Source organism: Lepidothrix coronata, unplaced genomic scaffold (assembly GCF_001604755.1).
Source record: "Lepidothrix coronata isolate B3197 unplaced genomic scaffold, Lepidothrix_coronata-1.0 Scaffold25, whole genome shotgun sequence".
In the NCBI taxonomy this organism is placed as follows: domain Eukaryota; kingdom Metazoa; phylum Chordata; class Aves; order Passeriformes; family Pipridae; genus Lepidothrix; species Lepidothrix coronata.
In genome coordinates, this window is record NW_016690205.1 from 2,930,609 (window position 1) to 2,950,315 (window position 19,707).

A 19,707-nucleotide genomic window follows, 5' to 3' on the forward strand; every position below is an offset into this window, starting at 1 on the left:
TGGGTTCCTGCAGTACGATAAGGAGCAACTGAACTTTATTACTGTGTTATTAGAAATTGGTAGGACACTTAAAACCCTTCTTGGAGCAGCCTTAGAGCACCTTCCAGTGCCTAAAGGGGCTCCAAGAATGCTGGAGAGAGACTTTGGGGAGTGACAGGAAAAAGAGGAATGGCTTCCCAGTGCCAGAGGGCAGAGTTAAATGGGATATTGGGAAGGAGTTCTTGGCTGTGAGGGTGGGGAGACCTTGGCACAGGCTGCCAGAGAAGCTTTGGCTGCCGCATCCCTGCAAGTGTCCAAGGCCAGGTTGTACAGGGCTTGGAGCAACCTGGGCTAGTGGGAGGTGCCCCTGCCCGTGGCAGGGGGTGGAACAAAATGAGCTTTAAGGTCCCTCCAAACCCAAACCATTCTGTGTTTCTGTGTATTATCTCAGACATTATTACTTGAGCAGCCTTTAAGGTAAAATTGTTGGTGTTCCTGTCTAGGTTTGTGTTCACATCAGGCTCAGAACTTGTGTAGAATCCCCTCAGTCATGCAGAGCCTTTCTCCTATGTGTTGCGCTCAGAAATTGTTACTTAAACTGTTTAAAGATAAAATTGCCTGGTTCTGTTTGTTTTAGATTCCTTGGGCTTCTGCCAGTTGTTTTTAGACTGTCCCCTGGAATGCTGCCTGCAGAGGAATCGCCTCAGGAGTGATCCTGTACCAGAGCAGACAATACATTTAATGGCAAGGAAAATAGAAATGCCAGATCTCAAGAAAAATGCTTGGGAGCAGCACAGCCTCATTCTGAGAAGCTCTGATTGCATCTCAGAGGACAAGTATGCTACTGGATTGATCCTAGAGTTTTCCTAAGTGCTGTTTTCATGACTGGATAGAAGCTCCTTATTGTATCTAAACAGTGTGTAAAAAATATTCCCAGTGGTGATTTTTGGAAGCCAGTCAGTTACATGAGACACAGGCTGGTTGTTGGGAGCTCACAGCCATCATCCTTTGCAGAGTTAACCTCAAAACTCACTGCATTCCTACCCTGACATTGAAAATCCATGTAAATTGCCTGAAATATTAAGACTGAAAATAATTGAGTTGTAATTGTTTTTCATCTCAGATCATTTCACTGATTGCCTCATAAATTTAACTGAAAACTTGCTCTTTTTTTTTTTTCCTGTGGTACCATTTCAAAATGGAAGAAAAATGTCAGTGAATCTGTTTGATTGATATGTTTTACTCTGTTGTTTGTTTTCTTAGTGAGCAGATAATTAACCTGCTGGCCACTGCTCTGGAAAATCCAGCAAGGCCAAACGAGGAGGACACGGAGCAAAAGGTAGCACTGCTTGCTTTCAGGTGGTGACTGAGGTGCTGCTAAGGTGTTACTTGTTTCCAAAATTAGATAAATTTAAAGTGTTTGCTTGTTTTCTCCCTTTCTGCTGGCCCTGGGCAGGACACAGATCGAGCCATCTGTGCAGCCAGTGCTGTCCACCAGGCTGACCAGGCGTGCAGGAGGGTCATCTCTCAGGCCATGAAGGATGCCAGAGGTACATGTTCTACCTGTCCCACCCATCCTACCCATCCCAGCTGCTGGTTGGCAGTGGGAGACTAAACCTGTGGAGTTCCCTTGGGGAGAATTGTTCAGGAATCATGTCCCAGCAGGTGTGACCGAGGGAATCGCCTTCACAGGTCTGGTCACAGTTATTTGTGGAACATGAGTCAAAGTCTGTAGGTTTAAAACCCAGTATAATATTTATTAACTGTATTAAATACAGCTTTAATAAACCCATTTAGTCCAGACCAGCACTTTAGAGGATTTTAGTTCATAGGATTTATATGATTAGCAACTCTGTGCATGTGTTCAAGGTTCTCTCTGTTGACCAGACACAGGACCCAAGGAACAGCTGGAGTTGTGCCAGGGGATGTTTAGGTTGGATCTCAGGAAAAGGTTCTTCCCCCAGAGGGTGGTTGGGCACTGAACAGGCTCCCCAGGGCAGTGGGCACAGCCCCAAGGCTGACAGAGCTCAAGGAATGTTTGGACAACGCTCTCAGGGACAGGGTGGGATTCTTGGGGTGTCCTGGGCAGGGCTAGGAGTTGGACTGATGATCCTTGTGGGTCCCTCCCAACTCAGGATATTCTGTGACTCTACAATTCTATGATTTTGTCTTTAAGATGAAGTTAAAAGTTCAACTTTAATTTTCTTTAGACAAAAACGTTCCCCCAAGTGAGATGAAGAGCTTGGCAGAAGAACTCAACAAACTGAAGGCAGAATTTTTGGAAGACTTGAGGCAAGGAAAGACTTTGAAAACCCAAAATTCTGACCCTGCTACGAGCCTAATTTCTTCATTCCAACAGGAGGCAACCAATGTAGTCAATAAATATATTTTAAAATAATGACACAGAGAATGTTGGGTGTTTAAATTGCAGTACTGCTGAGAGATCCCTTCTCTGACTCCTCTCTCCATAGTATGGAAGAGAAACACAGTCTAAACAGAATGGAGATCAAGCCAAGAGCAAACAAACCATCCTTAAATTTAAATTTCATAGAATCAGAGAAGAATTTAGCCTGGGAAGAGCACTTGGAAGTCATCTAGTCCTGTTTCCTGCTTACCATGGGACTGACCTCGACCCACAGCCTCCTTCAGATGAGATTCTGAGGAGCACCTTGGCTGGTGACCTGCTCTGCTCTGTCCAGCAGCCCCTGAGCAATCCCAGAGGTGAGTTTATCCTCCTTACCACATCTAGATCCCATTTAGTCCTGAGCAGATCACCAGCTCCACCTGTGGTAGCACATGCAATTAAGAATTAACACGGGACCTAATTAGAAAGTGTTATTTTATTCATATCTTACAAAAGCAAAGCTTCACAACATGAACTACACATGATAGAGTTATTTCAGAATTAACCTTGTCATCTCAAAAACATTCACTAACATTAAAATTTATTTTACAACTCTAGCAGGTTTCATTTTTGCATAAAATATGCTCTTTACACTGAAATACATATTATTAACAAAGTAGGTACTTTGAAGCACATACACCAAGATTGCTCAATGAAAAATGCTTCAGCAGGAGAGAGATTTCCTGCAGCAGAACATCCATTTGCTGTAGATTTTCAGAGAAGATTAAAATTAATAGAAAACTTGCCAGTAAAGACTTCTAAGTTACATTCCCTTCGTCAAAAAGAAACAAAAATCAACACCCCCCTCAAACATTCTGGAACAAAACAAACAGCAAGAGATTATTTGGGTAGAAAACACTGCTGGAACGTGTCACCCAGCACTGAGTTTTATATTAAAATGCCAACCAACATTTTATGTCAAAATCCTCTTCATCTAAACATGTGTCTGTGAAAAAACAACTATTTTCCCCTATTAGCCGCTTTGGAGTTGGTTTAAGTATTAACTGAGATAATTAAGATGTTCAAATATTTATTGGAATATTCAGTCTCAGTTAAGTCTGTATTGAGTGCTACGAATAGTGCATGTTGAAATGTCCACAAAGCTATAAAATAATCTCTTACAATAAAAACAAAAACTTCACAAAATTCGTGTTTTGCAACTACAGAACCTAACAGAACCAAGCTAGGGAAAAAATTCCATTTCCTTCCAAAACTTCCCTGTTAATAAAATGCTAATCACCCACCACCTTATAATATGAGGATTTGTTTTTTAAAAAGAAACAAGTTAGTGCATTGTAGCACATGGAGAACTAGATATGAAAAGTCCCTCTGACTGAAAACTCAATCCCAGAATCCTGGACAAGTATCCCACACTGACAGGGTAAGGCCTGCTTGGGCAAGGGAATCATCAGGATCAAACTCTCAAACAATTTGCCAGTCTTTAAACTGTAGTCAAGAGGATGTACAAATTATGAAAAATAGGCCAATACCCCTTCCAAGGCTCCTCAGTGGAGAAGGGAACAGCAGTGTCAGGGAGTTGTTTGGCACAACAGCATGAGGAGGAAACAAGAAGAATCCTACCCCTGGTGTGACCCTCTGTGAAGGATGCAGGGATCCACCCCAGGGATCTGGGTGCAGAGCCAAGGGACAAACACCAAAGCTGCTGCTGCCCAGGAACCCCTCTGGAGAGGAGTTTGCCCAAGGAAACAGGGAAGTGTTCCTAGCATTGTTCAGCTGTTTGTAGAGGTCCAAGCTAATCTTTTCCTGAGGAATTCCAAAGCAGAAACAATGGTATCCCGGCAGCAGCATTAAAATCCTTCCAAACAACAATTTGCAAGGTTTGGGGTTAGATTTTTTTTTTCCCCACACTGAGTTCTGTTATTAAGAACATATTTTCTCCACAACTGAGGATCCTCTCCTAAATGAGGGCCCCTTTTCCATCAGATCCTGCAGGCTTCCTCTTACTCCCAGTGACCTGACCAGCTTCCTATCCTTAACTTTGTCCAAGGGCATCGTGGTTCAGAAGTCATTTTTCTAAATCACCAAACCATGAGCTGTCACGCACAAAAAAAGTCTGTAACTGTTTACAGGCACTGCCAACAAAAGTCCTACTGGATCAGAAACCACATCAATGGGATGAAGGGAGGGAATCCTAAACATTTGTGCACATGGAAGTCAATCTTCCTGCTGATACCAGGAGGGAGAAAGGCTGGAGCCACAAACCAAGGAGAACTTGGCTGTTGTGACTGGTGCCATTCCACACTGTAAGGTGCTCCCTGGAGCACCACCATTCCAGAAGCTTCCTTGGAGCTGCTAGAGCCTCGGAATAGGAGATTGCATGATCTATCAAAAAGGCAAGGAAAACCACTTCTATAAATTACTAATCATAAAGGTCTTCAAGAGTTAATTCTCTTATCCTAATACTGTATTTTTAGCCAAATGTAGATTTTAGAATCTGCCAGTATGTGATCCAGAGGGAACCACCTTTCCTGTCCTCTTTGACTGGAACAGGCATCTTACAAAACCTGTTCAGGAGCAGTTACTTCCAACTGGATTCCAGTTCAGTCAGCTTTCAGTCCTTAAAACAAAGGACTCTCCATGCACACAGAATTGCAGCTTTACTGATAAAATAAATTTTAAAAGTATAAAGCAACAGAGATGTTTTGGAATTATGAAGAGTGTAATGATGAAGAATGGAAATTACATTCTGCTTTACAAATCCACCCAACTGGATTTTGAACCAGGCCTGAAACCAATTACTTTTAGGAGTGACAGAGTGTTATTATTGTTCATCTTCACTATGCTGGAACCACTCCAGTGGCAGATTTCTGACCTCATTACTACAAGATTGTGCACAGCCAACAATCCAGTCCCTTCAGCTGGTTACCTAAGCACAGAAAATCAACAGTAGGTAAGTCAGGTAGAGAGAAACATGCCTGGTGTCCAAATTTCTATTTAATTAAAGTCAAAATTACTTCTAAAGCTGAAATTCTCAGACACATGGTTTTTCCTGCATTGACCTTACACTCACGTCACTGTTAGTGTTTTTCTATTGCCTCCAGGAAGTTTTAGCTCCCAGAACAATATAAATTTGCATAAGCCAAGCATTTGCTACTCAGATTCCAACCAATTTGCTGACAGGAAAAACGGAATATATAAGGGAAGCTGAAATTTTTCTCAAGTAAGACAAACCAAGGTAAAAGTGCACGTCTAAATATGGGAAAAGTAACAGTTCTCCTTTTTTTTAATGTCTCAAATTCCTATCTAGCATATTAAGGGTTATCATTAATTTTGCTCGGATGTTTTATTTAGGTTTAAAGTGCCTGTCCGTTACCCTGGGGGCTTCTAAAATAAGATGTACAGTACGAAACAAAACAATAATTTTCAGTTACCGTTTGCTACCTAAAATTCCTAAACCCAGTGTAGTTCCTTTGCCTCCTACATGGACAGCTCAGAAAAGCCAGAGGCCCTTCCCCTTATTTCCAGCACACCCAAAAGACATTAAATCTGGGAGAGGGAATAAAAGAGACCTCCAAGTCAGCTGAATTTACAATAAACTAGATCATATAACCCTCAAACATACAGGCAACGTCTCGGTTGTAGACTGGCCCAACATAAAACTGAACAAAGGAGTTTTAATTTGTAAACCTCTTGTTTGATCCTATTAGCACTCCTGTCAGCAAGACAGAAGTCTAATTGTGCAAATTTTAAATATCTGTACAAATTAGTTTAAGGCAGTTAGAAGTCTCACAGAATATATATTAGTTGTACAAGCTCTTTATTATGTCTGTTTAAAAATTACCTCCTCTAAAAAAGATGTGATTTTGGAAAGTGTAGGTTAAAATAAGGTATCCTGTTTAATTTTTTGTTTGTATAACTCAGGAATGACAAGCTTTTAACTGTTTGTTTTTTTTTTTCTACCAGAGTTTTATTCCCAATAACCCATTACCTTCTAGTTTTGTGACGAGTTTTTAAAATAATTAAATTAGTGTTTGAGCCCTAGAATGAAGAGTGTAGGCTACTAAACAGAAACTTATTATAAACCTTCATTGGATTAAAGCAACTTTTACATCAAATTGAATTTGCATGTGGAAGTTGCTTCTGTTTGCTTTTCAGGTTTAGAGTAGCCAACTTTTTAAGGATATGTCTCCAAGTAGCCATATAGAATCACAGAGTGGTTTGGGTTGGAAGGGACCTTAAACATGATTTAATTCCAACCCCATTGCCACGGGCAAGGACACTTTCCACTAGTCCAGGTTGCTCCAAGCCCCTCCAACCTGGCTTTGGACACTTCCAGGGATCCAGGGGCAGCCACAGCTTCTCTGGGCAACCTGTGCCAGGGCCTCCCCACCCTCACAGGGAACAATTCCTTCCCAATATCCCACCTAACCCTGTCCTCTGGCAGTCCTTGTCCTGTCACCACTTGATATGCCACTGCATTAACCTTTCATATTATATGGATAATGTGGCTTGTCCAGCCTAGTAAATACTCTGGTAGTGACATCCTATGGTTCAGGACACACACCCTGCTTCTCCATTTGCAGAATGTTTATTGGGATTAAGTGCAAGCAACTTAAATTTAGCAACCACAGCATGTAAATGCATTCCAATCCTGACAGCACTCTTGGCTTTCTTTGAAAGGCTACATATAAAATAACAACCAAATCCTACACAAAATTTCCCTGGCAAGTTTTACAACAACACGGAAATAAATGTGCCTCCTTTGTCGAATCGACTAGTGTGAATATTCCATATGGGAATGTGCAAGCTTTCCATCAGCAAGTATGAAAAATAGACTGTCATATGTTAAAAAACTAAACCAAAGCATGTCTCAGTCAATGTTGATTATGTTGGCCTCTTGCAAAGTGGCAAGCAAAGTCGTACTTGTTTTTACACTTACACCCACAGATGTTGCACTGGAAAGGATTTTCAAATCCATGACATCCCATGTGAATTGTGTAAAGGATATTGTCTGCAAAGTACATGTCACAGTGTGGGCAGTGATGCAGAAGCTGAGGGTCCTGGACTGGGAGGGTTGGAGCTGGAGTACTTGGCTGGCTGTTACTTATACTGGGAGTACTGGTGTGGGCGCTGCGATCGCTGCTGGGCCCGGCCACAGGACTATAGTTCCTTTGATTTTGTGGAGGCCGAGGATCTGGGCTGGTTGGAGATGAGTTTTGAGGAATATTTGCTGACACAGCTGAAACCACTGCAGGTGCAGCAGGCTGCTGGATCATGAAAGGCTTTTCATCCTGACAGGAAACAACGTCAGGAGAGGCTGGATTTTGGTTTTCAGGTGGCAAGCTGGACAACTGCCCAGCCAACGTGGAGAGCTGGTTTAAAGGATTATCCACCATGAGGTCTTGTGGATCTCTTGGCAACCCTCCACTCTGAGCCGTTTTTGCCATGCCCTCATACGCTTCAGTCTGGATATTTGGGATTTCGTGGGTGAAGTCATTAAGGTAGTCTGGTTTCTGCACCACCATGGAAGGTGGGCTCAAGTTAATTAATGCTCTTCTGCTGTACCCCAAATTGCTGGTCTTCTTCTGCAAAACCCCCCACATCTTCTTGCTGCTCAGGGAAGACCTCGTACCCTTGATGGGCACCATCTTGTGTTTGCGCCGCCGGTGGTGGGACAAGTTGCTCCTGTCGCTGCAGCGGAAGGAGCACAGTTCACACTTGTAGGGCTTCTCCCCGGTGTGGGATCGCATGTGGGCCTCCAGGTGACGCTCATAGGCCGAGGCAAAGGGACACAGATGGCACCTGTGCGGCTTCTCACCTGGAAAATTAGAACAGATCGCGCTAAAGCACCTCGGAGCACTCGGAAAAGGCGTTTTGTGGGACACGGAGCAGCTCGCTGTGAGCTGCTGATCGAACTCCAGAGTCACTGCCAGCCTTGAGCTCAGCTAAGTATCCAGTGGAAGAACAAAGAACATTGGCACATCTCTGCCTCACCCAAGTGATAATTAGCACAGGGAAAAAAAGTGAGTGGAATTAGCACAATAAACAAGCTGCCTTGGAATTGCCCCAGGGATGCCAAGGCTGAACGCAGTGATGTTTGTGTGGTGCCCTGGACTGGATCCAAACTCTCCCTCACCTATGGGGCTACAGGCATGTCTGTGCCACCAAAATGAATCACTCTTCATAATAACTGAACTTAAACACTGAGGGAGGATGTCCTTTTGGTATCCTCCAAACATCCCTAGTATTAAACATCCTGGAACTACAATGTAAAAAAACCATGCACCCACCAAAAGCTTGAGTTTTGAGAAAGGATCCTGTGGCTAAAGAGTTATTAAATAAAACAAAAGCCAGGTACTCCCTGGAGAGCTGTGTGTTCTCCCAGACATGGGAGGTGGTCGGGTATTCTCCTTTTACACAGGTAGAACTTTGATCTTCTATTAAATGAAATTTATAGATAGTCCATTAGCATTTTAAAAATACAGAAAACTTTCAAACATCATTACAGGCCATTTGTAACAAAATGCTTTGGGACTTTTGATTATCCTCTGATACACTGATCTTCTAGGAGTTTTTAGATCCAGGTCTGCAATGTCAGAAATGCCTAAAGGATTTGATGCCTGTTCAGGTGCTGAAATGAATGATCATCTTATCCTTCCTATCTAGAATTCCAGGTTAATTGCTAAATCACTGTTGTGCAACTGATTTTCTTGCCACATAGCATGAAAAACTCAAAAAAATGGTTACTCAGAGATAAAAGGATTTGCATCACATGTTGCACATCTGTAAGATACCACAGCTGCTGAACTCCTCATTATCCTGCTGTCAGGCTCTGCAGGAAGCCACATAATTACTTTGGCAGATACCTTGGTACACTTGATGTTATCCAGGATGCATTACCTGTTTACTTACAGTGCTCTGAGGCTACTGGTCACCTACCACTTCCCTATTTTAATTCTAATGCTGATTCATCACTCTGAGCCCTCACAGTGCATGCAATCCATCTCCTGGCCCTTTGCCATGCTTCCAAGCAAAACAACACTCAGGTCTTGGATCACCTTTCCCTTGATTAAAAAAAACAAACACAACAGCCCCCAGGAAAACCAAATCAAAAATTACCCTTTTCTTGTTCTGGAGTGCCCTGTCTCTGTACAAAGAAAGAAAGTGGAGCTTTCTGAAGAGCCACTAAGGTTATGGCAAAGTGCTGTTGCCATCACGACATGCAGTGCTGAATTAAAATTAAGGATGGAAATGTACTGTAACAAGGCAAAGGGGAAACTTATACAGAGAAAAAAAAGCAGCCTGAGATCCTTGTTTACATTCTAAAACTGAACAGGTTGGTGCAGAGAAGTGAACTGTTACTGTTGTCAGTCACTGGTATTTCATTATCAGGCATGTCTGAACCAGAAATTTGGCTGTTCCCTGTGTGAAGGTGTGTCCAAACTGCCAGAGCTCTTTGATGGACACAAGAGTGACAGCCCTGCATCCCCCTCTCACTACAACCACGAGACACAACTCAAAATGTTAGTCAAGGCCCAAACCCAAAGCATTATGTTTGCCTCAACACCTAAATTCGTCTAACTCATGGAATGTTTGCTTCTGACTAATGACTGGTGGGTTAGAGATTTTTGAGGATGTTTCTCAGCATCCCAGTTCCTGGTTGGAATCTTTCTTGCTTTCGTATACATTATGCTGCAACCATGATGAAACGGTCACAAGCTCCCACAGGAATTGTTCAGCCACCTCAAGCCATTTACTGGGAGGGCTCTCCTCCCTAAAGCAGCACAGGACAAGAAAGCATGCTGAAAACACAAGAGAGAACTGTTAACCTCAGATCTGAGAGTATGAAAAGGTAGGCAACTCCCTAGAGTAAGAGAAGGAATGCTGACACTACGCCAATACCCACATTTTGATACTTAAAGAAGAGAGATTTTATTTTTTTGCTCTCTAGTATGGCTAAAATTTATGACATTTGATATTAAGTAACTCATTCATTCTGTTTGAGAAACCCCATACACACCATGAAAACCATCCCAAGAACTAGCAAGCACACAATTCCAACATTTTCTAGGAGCAATTTATGCCTCCCACCAGCTCTAGCAGTCCATCTGCTCATGCTGACACCTGGCCAGCAGGGACTGTGGGCTTGGGGAGGCAAGTTTTCAGATGGCAACAGCTTCTTGCTACTGAAAAAATGCGACATTTTAAATTTGATGTTACCTCTGCATATTTTAAGTGCTCTTTAAAAATGAGCTCTGTGAGTCTGCAGGACAGTTTTCCCCACTCCACGGCCCTCATGTCACAAGCTCAGCATTAGCACTGCACAGAGTAAAGCTGATAAAAGTATCCCTTGTTGTCCACATCCCATATGAGGCAAATGGTAGGTGAAGCTGTACCTGCTTTATGAAAAACTAGACCAAACAAACAGCTCCAAAGCCCACTGCTGCTTTGCAGCTCTGCAGCAAGCCATGGCTTTAAGGCTGTTGCAAAGGCAGGTACACAAGCCAAGGTACCTTATCCACTACTGGAACTCCTCAAAATTTCCACTGGGAATCTGAAAACAGCAACAGCTACACACAGAGGTAGCTCATGGTAGCACAAGAGGAGAATTTACCAGGTCCCTAGAGTCTGAACCACAGAACTCTTTGATTTACAGTTGTTGCCATTTCCTATCCGATTGTGCCTTGTCAAAACAAGCCAACACTGCAGGACCAGCACCAAGGAGCACTGAATTCCCCAGAATCCATCCTGAGATGGATGCTTTCATCCCAGGATGGATTTTTTTGTGTGGAATATGTGATAAACATCCTGTGAAAGCAATGGTTCCCGGCAAAGTGAGAATGTGACTAGAGTACCTGAAGAGAGATAAATTATATTCCGGTTACATGTTTCCTTCAAGGTGAGTCCCAAACTACCCAAGACTACTGAAGGGAGACACTTGGAAGTTTTGGAACAGTCTATACCAGACTTGAAACCTATGAAAACTTTCATTCTTTGCAGAAGACAATTTTTTTTTTTTCTTACTGCTCTAGTTACCAGCCCTGAAGTCTTCTGTGTCAGTGTAATATACTCAGCAGACTTCACAAGCACCTTTCATGTGTTTCCTCTCATGTGCCAAGAAGGTGGAGCTGACTTCAGGAACAGTTTAGGATATTCCACACTTTACTGAGAGTTTTGCTTTTCAGCTTTATACACCCAACAGTGGCAAATGCTCTTAAACAAGCCACAATTGATTTTTTTTTTTCTTTCCATTACTGTTACCAATCAACTTGATGATATGCTCTCACTTTTGAATACTCTACCAATAAGAAAACTTTATTCTTATTCCTGTGCTTTGTACTTTCACATCTAGAATGTTGTGGAGAACAGGAATATTTTCATAGCTAAACAACAGAGGAAGAAAAGGCTCTATAAATCTCCAGGTAGCAACATGTACATTTGTCACTTTTCTGATTAGCACAGAAAAACTAATAGTTAATTTTAGAGCCCTTCAATTTACATTGAAGTTTTCATGCTAAGCTTTACTCCCATAGAGTTACTTACAATAAATGTCAGTAGGAATTTGCATAGTTTAAATACATGGCACACCTTTAAAACACAGTTATAAAAAAACCAACCCAAACCCCAGTTCTAATTGTTAAGGACTATCAGGCTTCTTGAATAGTCAGCTCCTCACACACAAATCACAATGCTGAGTTAATAGCCCAAGCCCCACAGCCAAGCCCAGCAGAACATTCCACACCTGTGTGAATCCTGATGTGTTCTATGAGCCGAGCTGTTCCTTTGCTGGCATAGTTGCAGTATCGACACTTCAACTTTCCATCAAACGTCCTTTCAAAGCCATCCACCAACATTCCTGAGTTTTCATCCAGTGAAACTTCAACAGAGGGATGGTCCAGACCGTTCTGATCACCTTCTGTCCCAGCTGTGAGCAACACAACAAAGATTTTAATTAAGAATCTGTAGGACACTGTCACGCTGTGAGAACAGGCCAAACATCTTCTGCTTCTCTATGCCTTTGGTCTTTAAATATACAGAACTATAAAACAAAGGTATATACACATCTTTTGTGATGTGAAAAAGACTATCAGAAATGCTTCCATACAACTGCAGCACCTGCATAATTACCTGGACTGAAAACAGTGCAGTCACTTTCAAAAGAAGTCAAATTCATGGCACTGAAATGAGCTCACCTCCCTGGAGAGTCTCCACTTCCTTGTCGCCAGTAACTGATCCAGAAATCATATTGACATGGTGAGTCTGCTGGGTAAGATATTCCTGAAAATCTTTTACAAAGTCCAATGGTTCTGCCTTCTTTTCCCCCATATTGGCTCTTTACATTTACAGCCTCTTGTGCCTAGAAGAAAAAATGCTTTCAGAACACAAAGTGTCACCGAATTTGAATGCATTCATAGAAACAAGTCTGGGTTTTGGTTTGGTTTTTAACTGAAGGATTACTTTCATCACACAGCAGGACTCAATGCACAGATTGACAACCACAAGAATGTTATTTTTAGAGTTTTTAACTCATTAAAGATCACCAAATACAATTTATGGGGAAATGGTTTTCGGCAACAGTAACATAATGACCAAACAAATTAGATAAAATGATGTAATAATCAAAATCAACTTGCCTTTTTTTTAAAAAAAATGGATCATACCTGAATTTCACTTCTCTGCTAAGTAGCAAACATGCTCCAAAATGTACTCCCAACACACCAGATAAAAAGCACAGAGCACAGCTTCTCCACTTTCCCTGGAAGAAGAGAAAGGAAATGCAAGTCCCTTATTCTTCCCAACTCCTATGAGCTGTAAGAAAGAAACTTGAAGAAATATTTATGTTTTAAAAGACAGGCTCTAACACTCTACTGCTCTAAGCTTTATTAAAATAATTACACATCCAGCAAAAACTTTTCACAGGCTGCATCCCTTCCTTCTTGTGTCTCACAGAAGGACACTTCTGTCTCACTGACCATCTGAACAGTTTCTCTGATGAACATCTGGCTCCAAAAAATCCCAGAGCTGGGTCAGTCAGTTATGGCAGCTGTAATGTTGGGAAACCAATTGAATGTTGAGGAATAGCAAAGATGGAAAGAAGCCTTAAAAAAGAAGCACTATTTCACAGTTCTCCCAAAATTTTAGTTTCCTATCCTGAGTAAAAGTCTTAATCCATTTCGTCATTTTGTATTGAAATAAAAATATTCACCAGTCAGCGGTCAGATTCTTTTTGGGGACTGTAAGTAACAAACCTCTATAAAGTCTCAATTCACAATGAATTTGGGAAGAGAGATTTTGGGATTCACTTGGAAAGAGGACAACAAGTCTGTCACACTATTATTCCTGCAGATTACGATCAGAAATAATTTACAATGCTACAATTTCAATAAGAATATCCTCGATTTTTTTTAATAGCTACTAAACAAAGCATTAGGTGACCAAGAGAAACTCACACTCTGAGTTCAAGACCACATTTAAACGTCTTCTCCTGTATTTGCAAAGCCACTCACAAGTGTTTGTTCATTTTTGGCATCCAGATGAGTATGTTCTTTCACATCATATACCAAACTATACCATACCATACTGGCATTTGTTATCACCATTAACTTAGTCCGGATCACATCTTTATATATCAATTTTGCCTACCTTCTTTCAGGTGTCACCAGCCCCGTGTAGGCCTAAGTTAATTTGTATTCCATTTGTTGGTGTCTCCTGCAAAAAAAACCCAAAGACATCTGGATATGAATTAAAGATAGGGAAGGGAAAACCAGGACAATGTAATGTAGGGTCCTGACCAGGCCAAATTTCCACTAATTACAGTAATAAGAAACAACAATTTAAAATTAAATCAATTCTAAACAGTGAATGACAGAATGGTTCGGGTTAGAAAGGGACCTTCAAGACCATCCAGTTCCACCCCCTGCTGTGAGCAGGGACATTTTCCACTAACCCACGTTGCTCCAAGCCCCATCCAACCTGGCCTTGGACACTTCCAGGGATGGGGCAGCCACAGCTTCTCTGGGCAACCTGTGCCAGGGCCTCCCCACCCTCACAGCCAAGAATTCCTTTCCAATATCCCATCTAACCCTGCCCTCTGGCAGTGGGAAGCCATTCCCCCTTGTCCTATCCCTCCAGGCCCTTGTCCAAAGTCCCTCTCTGGCCTCCTTGGAGCCCCTTCAGGCACTGGAAAGGACAATTAGAACATCCCAAAGCCTTCTCTTCTCCAGGCTGAGCAATCCCATTTCTCTCAGCCTTAACTGATTGGATTAACTGCTTTTATAATCATATTTAATTCTGAAAGGAAATTACACAAAAGTTCATAAACAGCTTGGGGGAAAGACATTATTTTGGTGATCAACTGCATAAAGCTTCCTCTCTGCCTTGTTGATTAAACATGAAAACACTCATCCTTTTTTTCACAGCAGTGAAGTCAAGTCACCACAATTTCAGCACCACCCCAAACCTCCCATTATATGCTCAAAAGATCTTTTTGTGATTTTCTGTGGTACTTTTTACAGCTCCATAGCCAGCAGCTCTCCTCCTCAGGGGGTAAATGATGCACATCTGATTTTCGCTATGTCACTCCTGCAAAGCATTAAATGTAACTCTAATGATCAGAAACGGAGCAGCCCAGCTCATGTTTCACACAGGAGGGAGGGGCTGACCACACCGGGTGTTACTCGAGCTCTGCTTACACAGCTACACCTCCTCCAGCCTTACACAATGAGTACAACACTGGCTACTCATTCCCTACACAGGCACTGCTGCTGGACTGAACAGTGGTCACAGCACTGAGGTGGGCTAAGTGTATTGTCAAAGAAGAATGTGCCAGGATGAAATATTCTGCCTAAATAATTCTGCTAAAGAAAACAGCTGATAGTATTTTCTAACTAGAGTAAAACAGGTAGTTTCACAAACAGTCAGAATTAATCCTGCAGCAATTATAAGAGAATAAAATGAGGACATGGATGCAATAAGAAAATAAAATGGCTGTGAGCACGTGTATGCATCCCACCTCCTTTTAAGGAATCCAGGAGAAAAAAAGGGGAGATCTCGCTGTTCCATCTTTTCCAGGGCAAATAACTTAAAGCCAGAAGGATCCCAAACTCTATCCAAGCCTTTTCTGTACCTCCTCAAGGAGTTCTGACCCTGGGAAGGGGGAGTGAGAGACATGGAGCTCCTGGAGTGGGTACAACACAGGACAACAAGGATGCCTGGGGGTGTCTCTGTAACGAGGAAAGGCTGAGGGAGCTGGGGCTGTTCAGCCTCCAGAGGAGACACTGAGAGGGGCCCTCAACCATGTCTGTCACTGTCTGCAGGGAGGGAGCAGAGGATGGACCAGGCTCTGCTTGGGGAGCTCAGTGATGGCACAAGAGGAACGGGCAGGAACTGATGCCCAGCAAGTTCCACCTGGACATGAGGAAGAACTTCTTCCCTGTGCAGTGACTGAGCACTGAAACAGAGACCAGAGAGGTTATGGAGTCTCCCTCACAGGAGATATTCCAGAACTATCTGGACACAATCCTGTGCCATGTGCTCTGGGATGACCCTGCTGGAGCAGGGAGGTGGGAACAGATGACTCACTGTGGTCCCCTATCACAGAATCACAGAATTATAGAATATGCTGACTTGGAGGGACCCACAAGGATCACCCAACCCTCAGCCCTGCACAGGCCCATCCCCAAGAGTCACACCACGTGCCCTAGAATATCATCCAAACACTCCTTGAGTTCTGTCAGCCTCGGTGCTGTGCCCACTGCCTTGGGGAGCCTGTTCAGTGCCCAACCACCCTCTGGGGGAAGAACCTTTTTCTAATATCCAACCTAAACACCCCTGACGCAACTCCAGGCCATTCCCTGGGGTCCTGTCCCTGGTCCCCACAGAGCAGAGATCAGTGCCTGCTCCTCCTCTGCCCCTCACCAGGAAGTTTTAAGTGCAATGAGGTCTCCCCTCAGTCTCCTCCAGCTGAACAGACCAAGTGCCCTCAGTGTCCTCACACGGCTTCCCCTCAAAGCCCTTCACCATCTTCGTGGCCTCTTTTGGACACTCTCTAATGACTCAATATCTTCCCTACATTGTGTCCCCCCAAACTGCCCCAGTATTCCAGGTGAGGCCGCCCCAGGGCAGAGCAGAGCAGGACAATCCCCTCCCTGGCCCGGCCGGCGATGCTGTCTGTCTCTAATGCCCCCCAGGACAGGGCTGGCCCTCCTGGCTGCCAGGGCCCTGCTGACTCATGGCCAAGTGGCCACCGACCAGGACCCCCAGGGCCCTTTCCCAGCACTGCTTTAGTGCTTTCCAGCACCTCATGCCCTGGGTTATACACACAGCCACGGCTTACCCGTCCCAGGAGCAGAATCCGGCACTTGCCCTTGTTAAACTCCCAGCCTGGCCGTTTCCGTGGCTCTGTGGTTTCTGTGACTGTGTCCCCCGCCCTCACACCAGGGCAGCAGCCACGGGGCTGCGCCGCTGACCCGGCCCCGCTCCCGGCGGGGCAGCGCGGCCCTCCCCGAGCGCTGTGCTCCCAACCCCCCGCCGCCCGGCGCCCTCCCGGCACAGGAAGGAGGCGAGGAAAAGCGCAGGAGAGGCGAGGGAAGCCCAGGACCGGTCACTCACCGCAGCCGCCCCGCGCCGCTCCCGCCTCCCGCCGCCGCCATGTTTGTTGTGCCTCCCCCGGCCCGGCCCGNTGGCCCTCCTGGCTGCCAGGGCCCTGCTGACTCATGGCCAAGTGGCCACCGACCAGGACCCCCAGGGCCCTTTCCCAGCACTGCTTTAGTGCTTTCCAGCACCTCATGCCCTGGGTTATACACACAGCCACGGCTTACCCGTCCCAGGAGCAGAATCCGGCACTTGCCCTTGTTAAACTCCCAGCCTGGCCGTTTCCGTGGCTCTGTGGTTTCTGTGACTGTGTCCCCCGCCCTCACACCAGGGCAGCAGCCACGGGGCTGCGCCGCTGACCCGGCCCCGCTCCCGGCGGGGCAGCGCGGCCCTCCCCGAGCGCTGTGCTCCCAACCCCCCGCCGCCCGGCGCCCTCCCGGCACAGGAAGGAGGCGAGGAAAAGCGCAGGAGAGGCGAGGGAAGCCCAGGACCGGTCACTCACCGCAGCCGCCCCGCGCCGCTCCCGCCTCCCGCCGCCGCCATGTTTGTTGTGCCTCCCCCGGCCCGGCCCGACCCGGCCCCGCCCACCGCGCTCTCGCGAGACCCGCGCGCGCGGGGCGGTGGCTCTGACATCACTGGGGAGGGGGCGGTGGCTCTGACGCAATGGCCGCGGTTCTGACGTCACGGGGCGGGTCAATATGGCGGCGGCGGCGGGAGCTCGGCTCAGGGGCTGCGCGAAGGTGATGCCTCAGGGCGGGACGGGCAAAGGGGGGGGGGAATGCAGAGCGTCCTGCCAGATAACGGCGGCTCCCGAGCCTGCCGGTGACGGGTCCGGGTCTGGGGGCTGTCGCGGTGCGGGGGCTGCCGGGGCAGGGGCAGCTCTGCCAGCGGTGAGGGGGGTTTGTGGGTGTCTGCCTTGTGGGTTTCTGTATCCATTCTGGATATATTCTGGAGGGGGGGTGTTGGGTAAGTTCGTGCTGAGGAGAGTTCTGGTGAGTCTCGTGAAATGGCCTGTGAGGAGACAGCCCCGTCCCAGCAGCAGAGGGGCTTTGAGGTCTCCTTTACTTAAATGTCAGTACAAGGTTCCTGCCCCAGAGGGTGGTTGGGCACTGAACAGGCTCCCCAGGGCAGTGGGCACAGCACCAAGGCTGACAGAGCCAAAGAAGCGTTTGGACAATGCTCTCAGGGACAGGGTGGGATTGTTGGGGTGTCTGTGCAGGGCCAGGGGTTGGACTGGGTGGTCCTTATGGGTCCCTCCCAACTCGGCATATTCTGTGATTCCATGATTCTCTAAACACACCTGTGGCACTGGAAGGGGGATCAAAATAAGCAGAAAACCCGTGTTTGTGCCACACATACGCTTTGACTGTGCAGGGTGAGAAGACAAGCTGGCCTGGGGCCTTCTCATGCAGCTCATGGGTGTGTTGTGACACCTGAATTAAGTCAAAATAAAGAAAACCAACCTTCCCACGATGGACCTTCTCTGCTGGAAGCAGCTGGGGTGGATACAGGAGTTGAACCCATCAAGGCAAGCAGAGTGAGCTTAGGAAAACATGTTGCTTTGGCCTTTTTCTGTTTATATCTTAATGCTCCCCCCAGGTCCTGCAGCATTAAAATCTTGTTTTAGATTGTAAAACAAACAGAAGGAAACCAAGAGAACGGGTCTTTAAAGAGCTGAGATGGAGGGAAGGATGGAGATAAACAGAAAAATCAATGTTATCAGCAACCCACAAACCAATTTTCAAATGCATGTGTTGAGTAGGGCAAGCAATCTGAGTCCTGTAGCAGCACAAATCATTACCTACAGAAAAAGAGGAGGAAGAAAAGGGCAGGGAAGCAATATCCAAGGATTTGAGTAAGGTACAGGCACTCTAAATAACTACCTGAAAGTTAGTGATGCCGTATGACTGCATGACTTCTAAGAATAAAAAGGTAAACAGTAAAGTAGTGACCTGATTCTTTCTGGGTTTTTTTAAATATAAATGTTGAACTAAAAGATAATTTCTGCACTGTGCTGTCATTACTCTGCAATACCGGTGAGTTGCTGCTCTGTGTGTGAGTGTTGCCAGCATAAGTCCCATCCCTTGGATCCATCCTGCTGGTTCTAAGACTTTTCAAGGTAACTTTGTTGGGAATGTTCCTTTTGTCCTGTAGCAACGTTTCAGTCCAGTATCAAACAAGGCTTTATTAAACCATGTCTGTTAAATGTTGGAGCCTTTGTTTCTCCTGCCATGGTCAGACACCTTTCCCTGCCACTCCCTGGGATGACTGCAGTGGAAGAGCCTCCAAGGGAAAGTGATGGGAAGGAGGGAGAGCATGAGAAAGAGGGAAGAGAAGTGGCTGAAGGGATAATTCCTGTGGGTGCTTGCTCTCCAAACCTGCTGTGCTGGCTGTGACCTGCAATAACTCCGAGCTGTTTGTTGGTGTTTCAAAGCTCCCACGTGCCAGCCAGGCTTTTGGCAGGTCGCCTCTGCTGGTGTCACCCCGGGCACTTGTGCCTGACCTTGCTGGACTGCTGTTAATCAAGTTTGTCCAGCTTCCCATGGGAGAAAAATCCGTGTATTTTTTGTGGTGTGCAAGATCTGTACTTCCTGCTTTTCCTGGAGCAGCATCCTCGGTGTGTGTTGGGTGATGTGGTTGGTAGTTCTACATTCCCATGTCAGGTGCCTTCAAACAACAGCAGAGGTAACCCCAGGGTGTTGTGAGGGTGGTGGGGCCCTGGCACAGGTTGCCCAGAGAAGCTGTGGCTGCCCCATCCCTGGAAGTGTCCA

At 45.4% G+C, this 19,707-nt stretch overlaps 4 protein-coding genes across 7 annotated transcripts in view; 3 read left to right on the forward strand and 1 right to left on the reverse strand.

Moving 5' to 3' along the window:
* PSTK (phosphoseryl-tRNA kinase) overlaps positions 1–3,529 on the forward strand; it is a 5,271-nt gene extending 1,742 nt beyond the window's left edge. Inside the window, exons 4-8 of the mRNA XM_017809126.1 lie at positions 617–815; positions 1,243–1,318; positions 1,436–1,529; positions 2,190–2,271; positions 2,531–3,529. Coding sequence (XP_017664615.1) covers positions 617–815; positions 1,243–1,318; positions 1,436–1,529; positions 2,190–2,271; positions 2,531–2,792 — 713 coding nt within the window. The 3' untranslated portion in view covers positions 2,793–3,529. The remainder of the gene's footprint in view (positions 1–616; positions 816–1,242; positions 1,319–1,435; positions 1,530–2,189; positions 2,272–2,530) is intronic.
* LOC108494565 (disintegrin and metalloproteinase domain-containing protein 9-like) overlaps positions 1–8,054 on the forward strand; it is a 26,241-nt gene extending 18,187 nt beyond the window's left edge. The window contains exon 23 of the mRNA XM_017809248.1: positions 8,042–8,054. The gene's annotated coding sequence lies outside the window, so the exon portion shown is untranslated. The remainder of the gene's footprint in view (positions 1–8,041) is intronic.
* Positions 2,802–16,704, reverse strand: IKZF5 (IKAROS family zinc finger 5). Of its 3 annotated transcripts, none has more exons than XM_017809250.1 (6): positions 16,680–16,704; positions 13,988–14,053; positions 13,006–13,100; positions 12,538–12,701; positions 12,087–12,269; positions 2,802–8,162 (listed from the first exon to the last, which is right to left on the reverse strand). In XM_017809250.1, exons 4-6 carry the CDS (start codon positions 12,668–12,670, stop codon positions 7,219–7,221), a joined length of 1,260 nt encoding a protein of 419 aa, XP_017664739.1. In that variant the 5' UTR covers positions 12,671–12,701; positions 13,006–13,100; positions 13,988–14,053; positions 16,680–16,704; the 3' UTR covers positions 2,802–7,218. The 3 variants fall into 3 exon arrangements, with proteins under 3 accessions (XP_017664739.1, XP_017664740.1, XP_017664742.1); XM_017809251.1 differs by lacking the exon at positions 16,680–16,704 and adding an exon at positions 15,357–15,463; XM_017809253.1 differs by lacking the exons at positions 13,006–13,100; positions 13,988–14,053; positions 16,680–16,704 and having other exon boundaries at positions 12,473–12,577.
* Positions 16,705–17,588: 884 nt separating this feature from the next.
* The window catches only part of ACADSB (acyl-CoA dehydrogenase, short/branched chain), a 15,655-nt gene continuing 13,536 nt past the window's right edge, over positions 17,589–19,707 (forward strand). For both annotated transcript variants that reach the window (XM_017809276.1, XM_017809277.1), the window contains exon 1: positions 17,589–17,676. In XM_017809276.1, the coding sequence (XP_017664765.1) occupies positions 17,635–17,676 (42 nt within the window). In that variant the 5' untranslated portion in view covers positions 17,589–17,634. The remainder of the gene's footprint in view (positions 17,677–19,707) is intronic.

Excerpts from the sequence above, each read along its gene's own strand:
- IKZF5 (XM_017809250.1), bottom strand. The coding sequence starts at position 12,670 with ATGGGGGAAAAGAAGGCAGAACCATTGGACTTTGTAAAAGATTTTCAG. Across the intron at positions 12,270-12,537 it reads AGTGGAGACTCTCCAGGGAG|CTGGGACAGAAGGTGATCAG; the intron begins GTGAGCTCATTT and ends TGTTGCTCACAG. Across the intron at positions 8,163-12,086 it reads ACACATCAGGATTCACACAG|GTGAGAAGCCGCACAGGTGC; the intron begins GTGTGGAATGTT and ends CTAATTTTCCAG.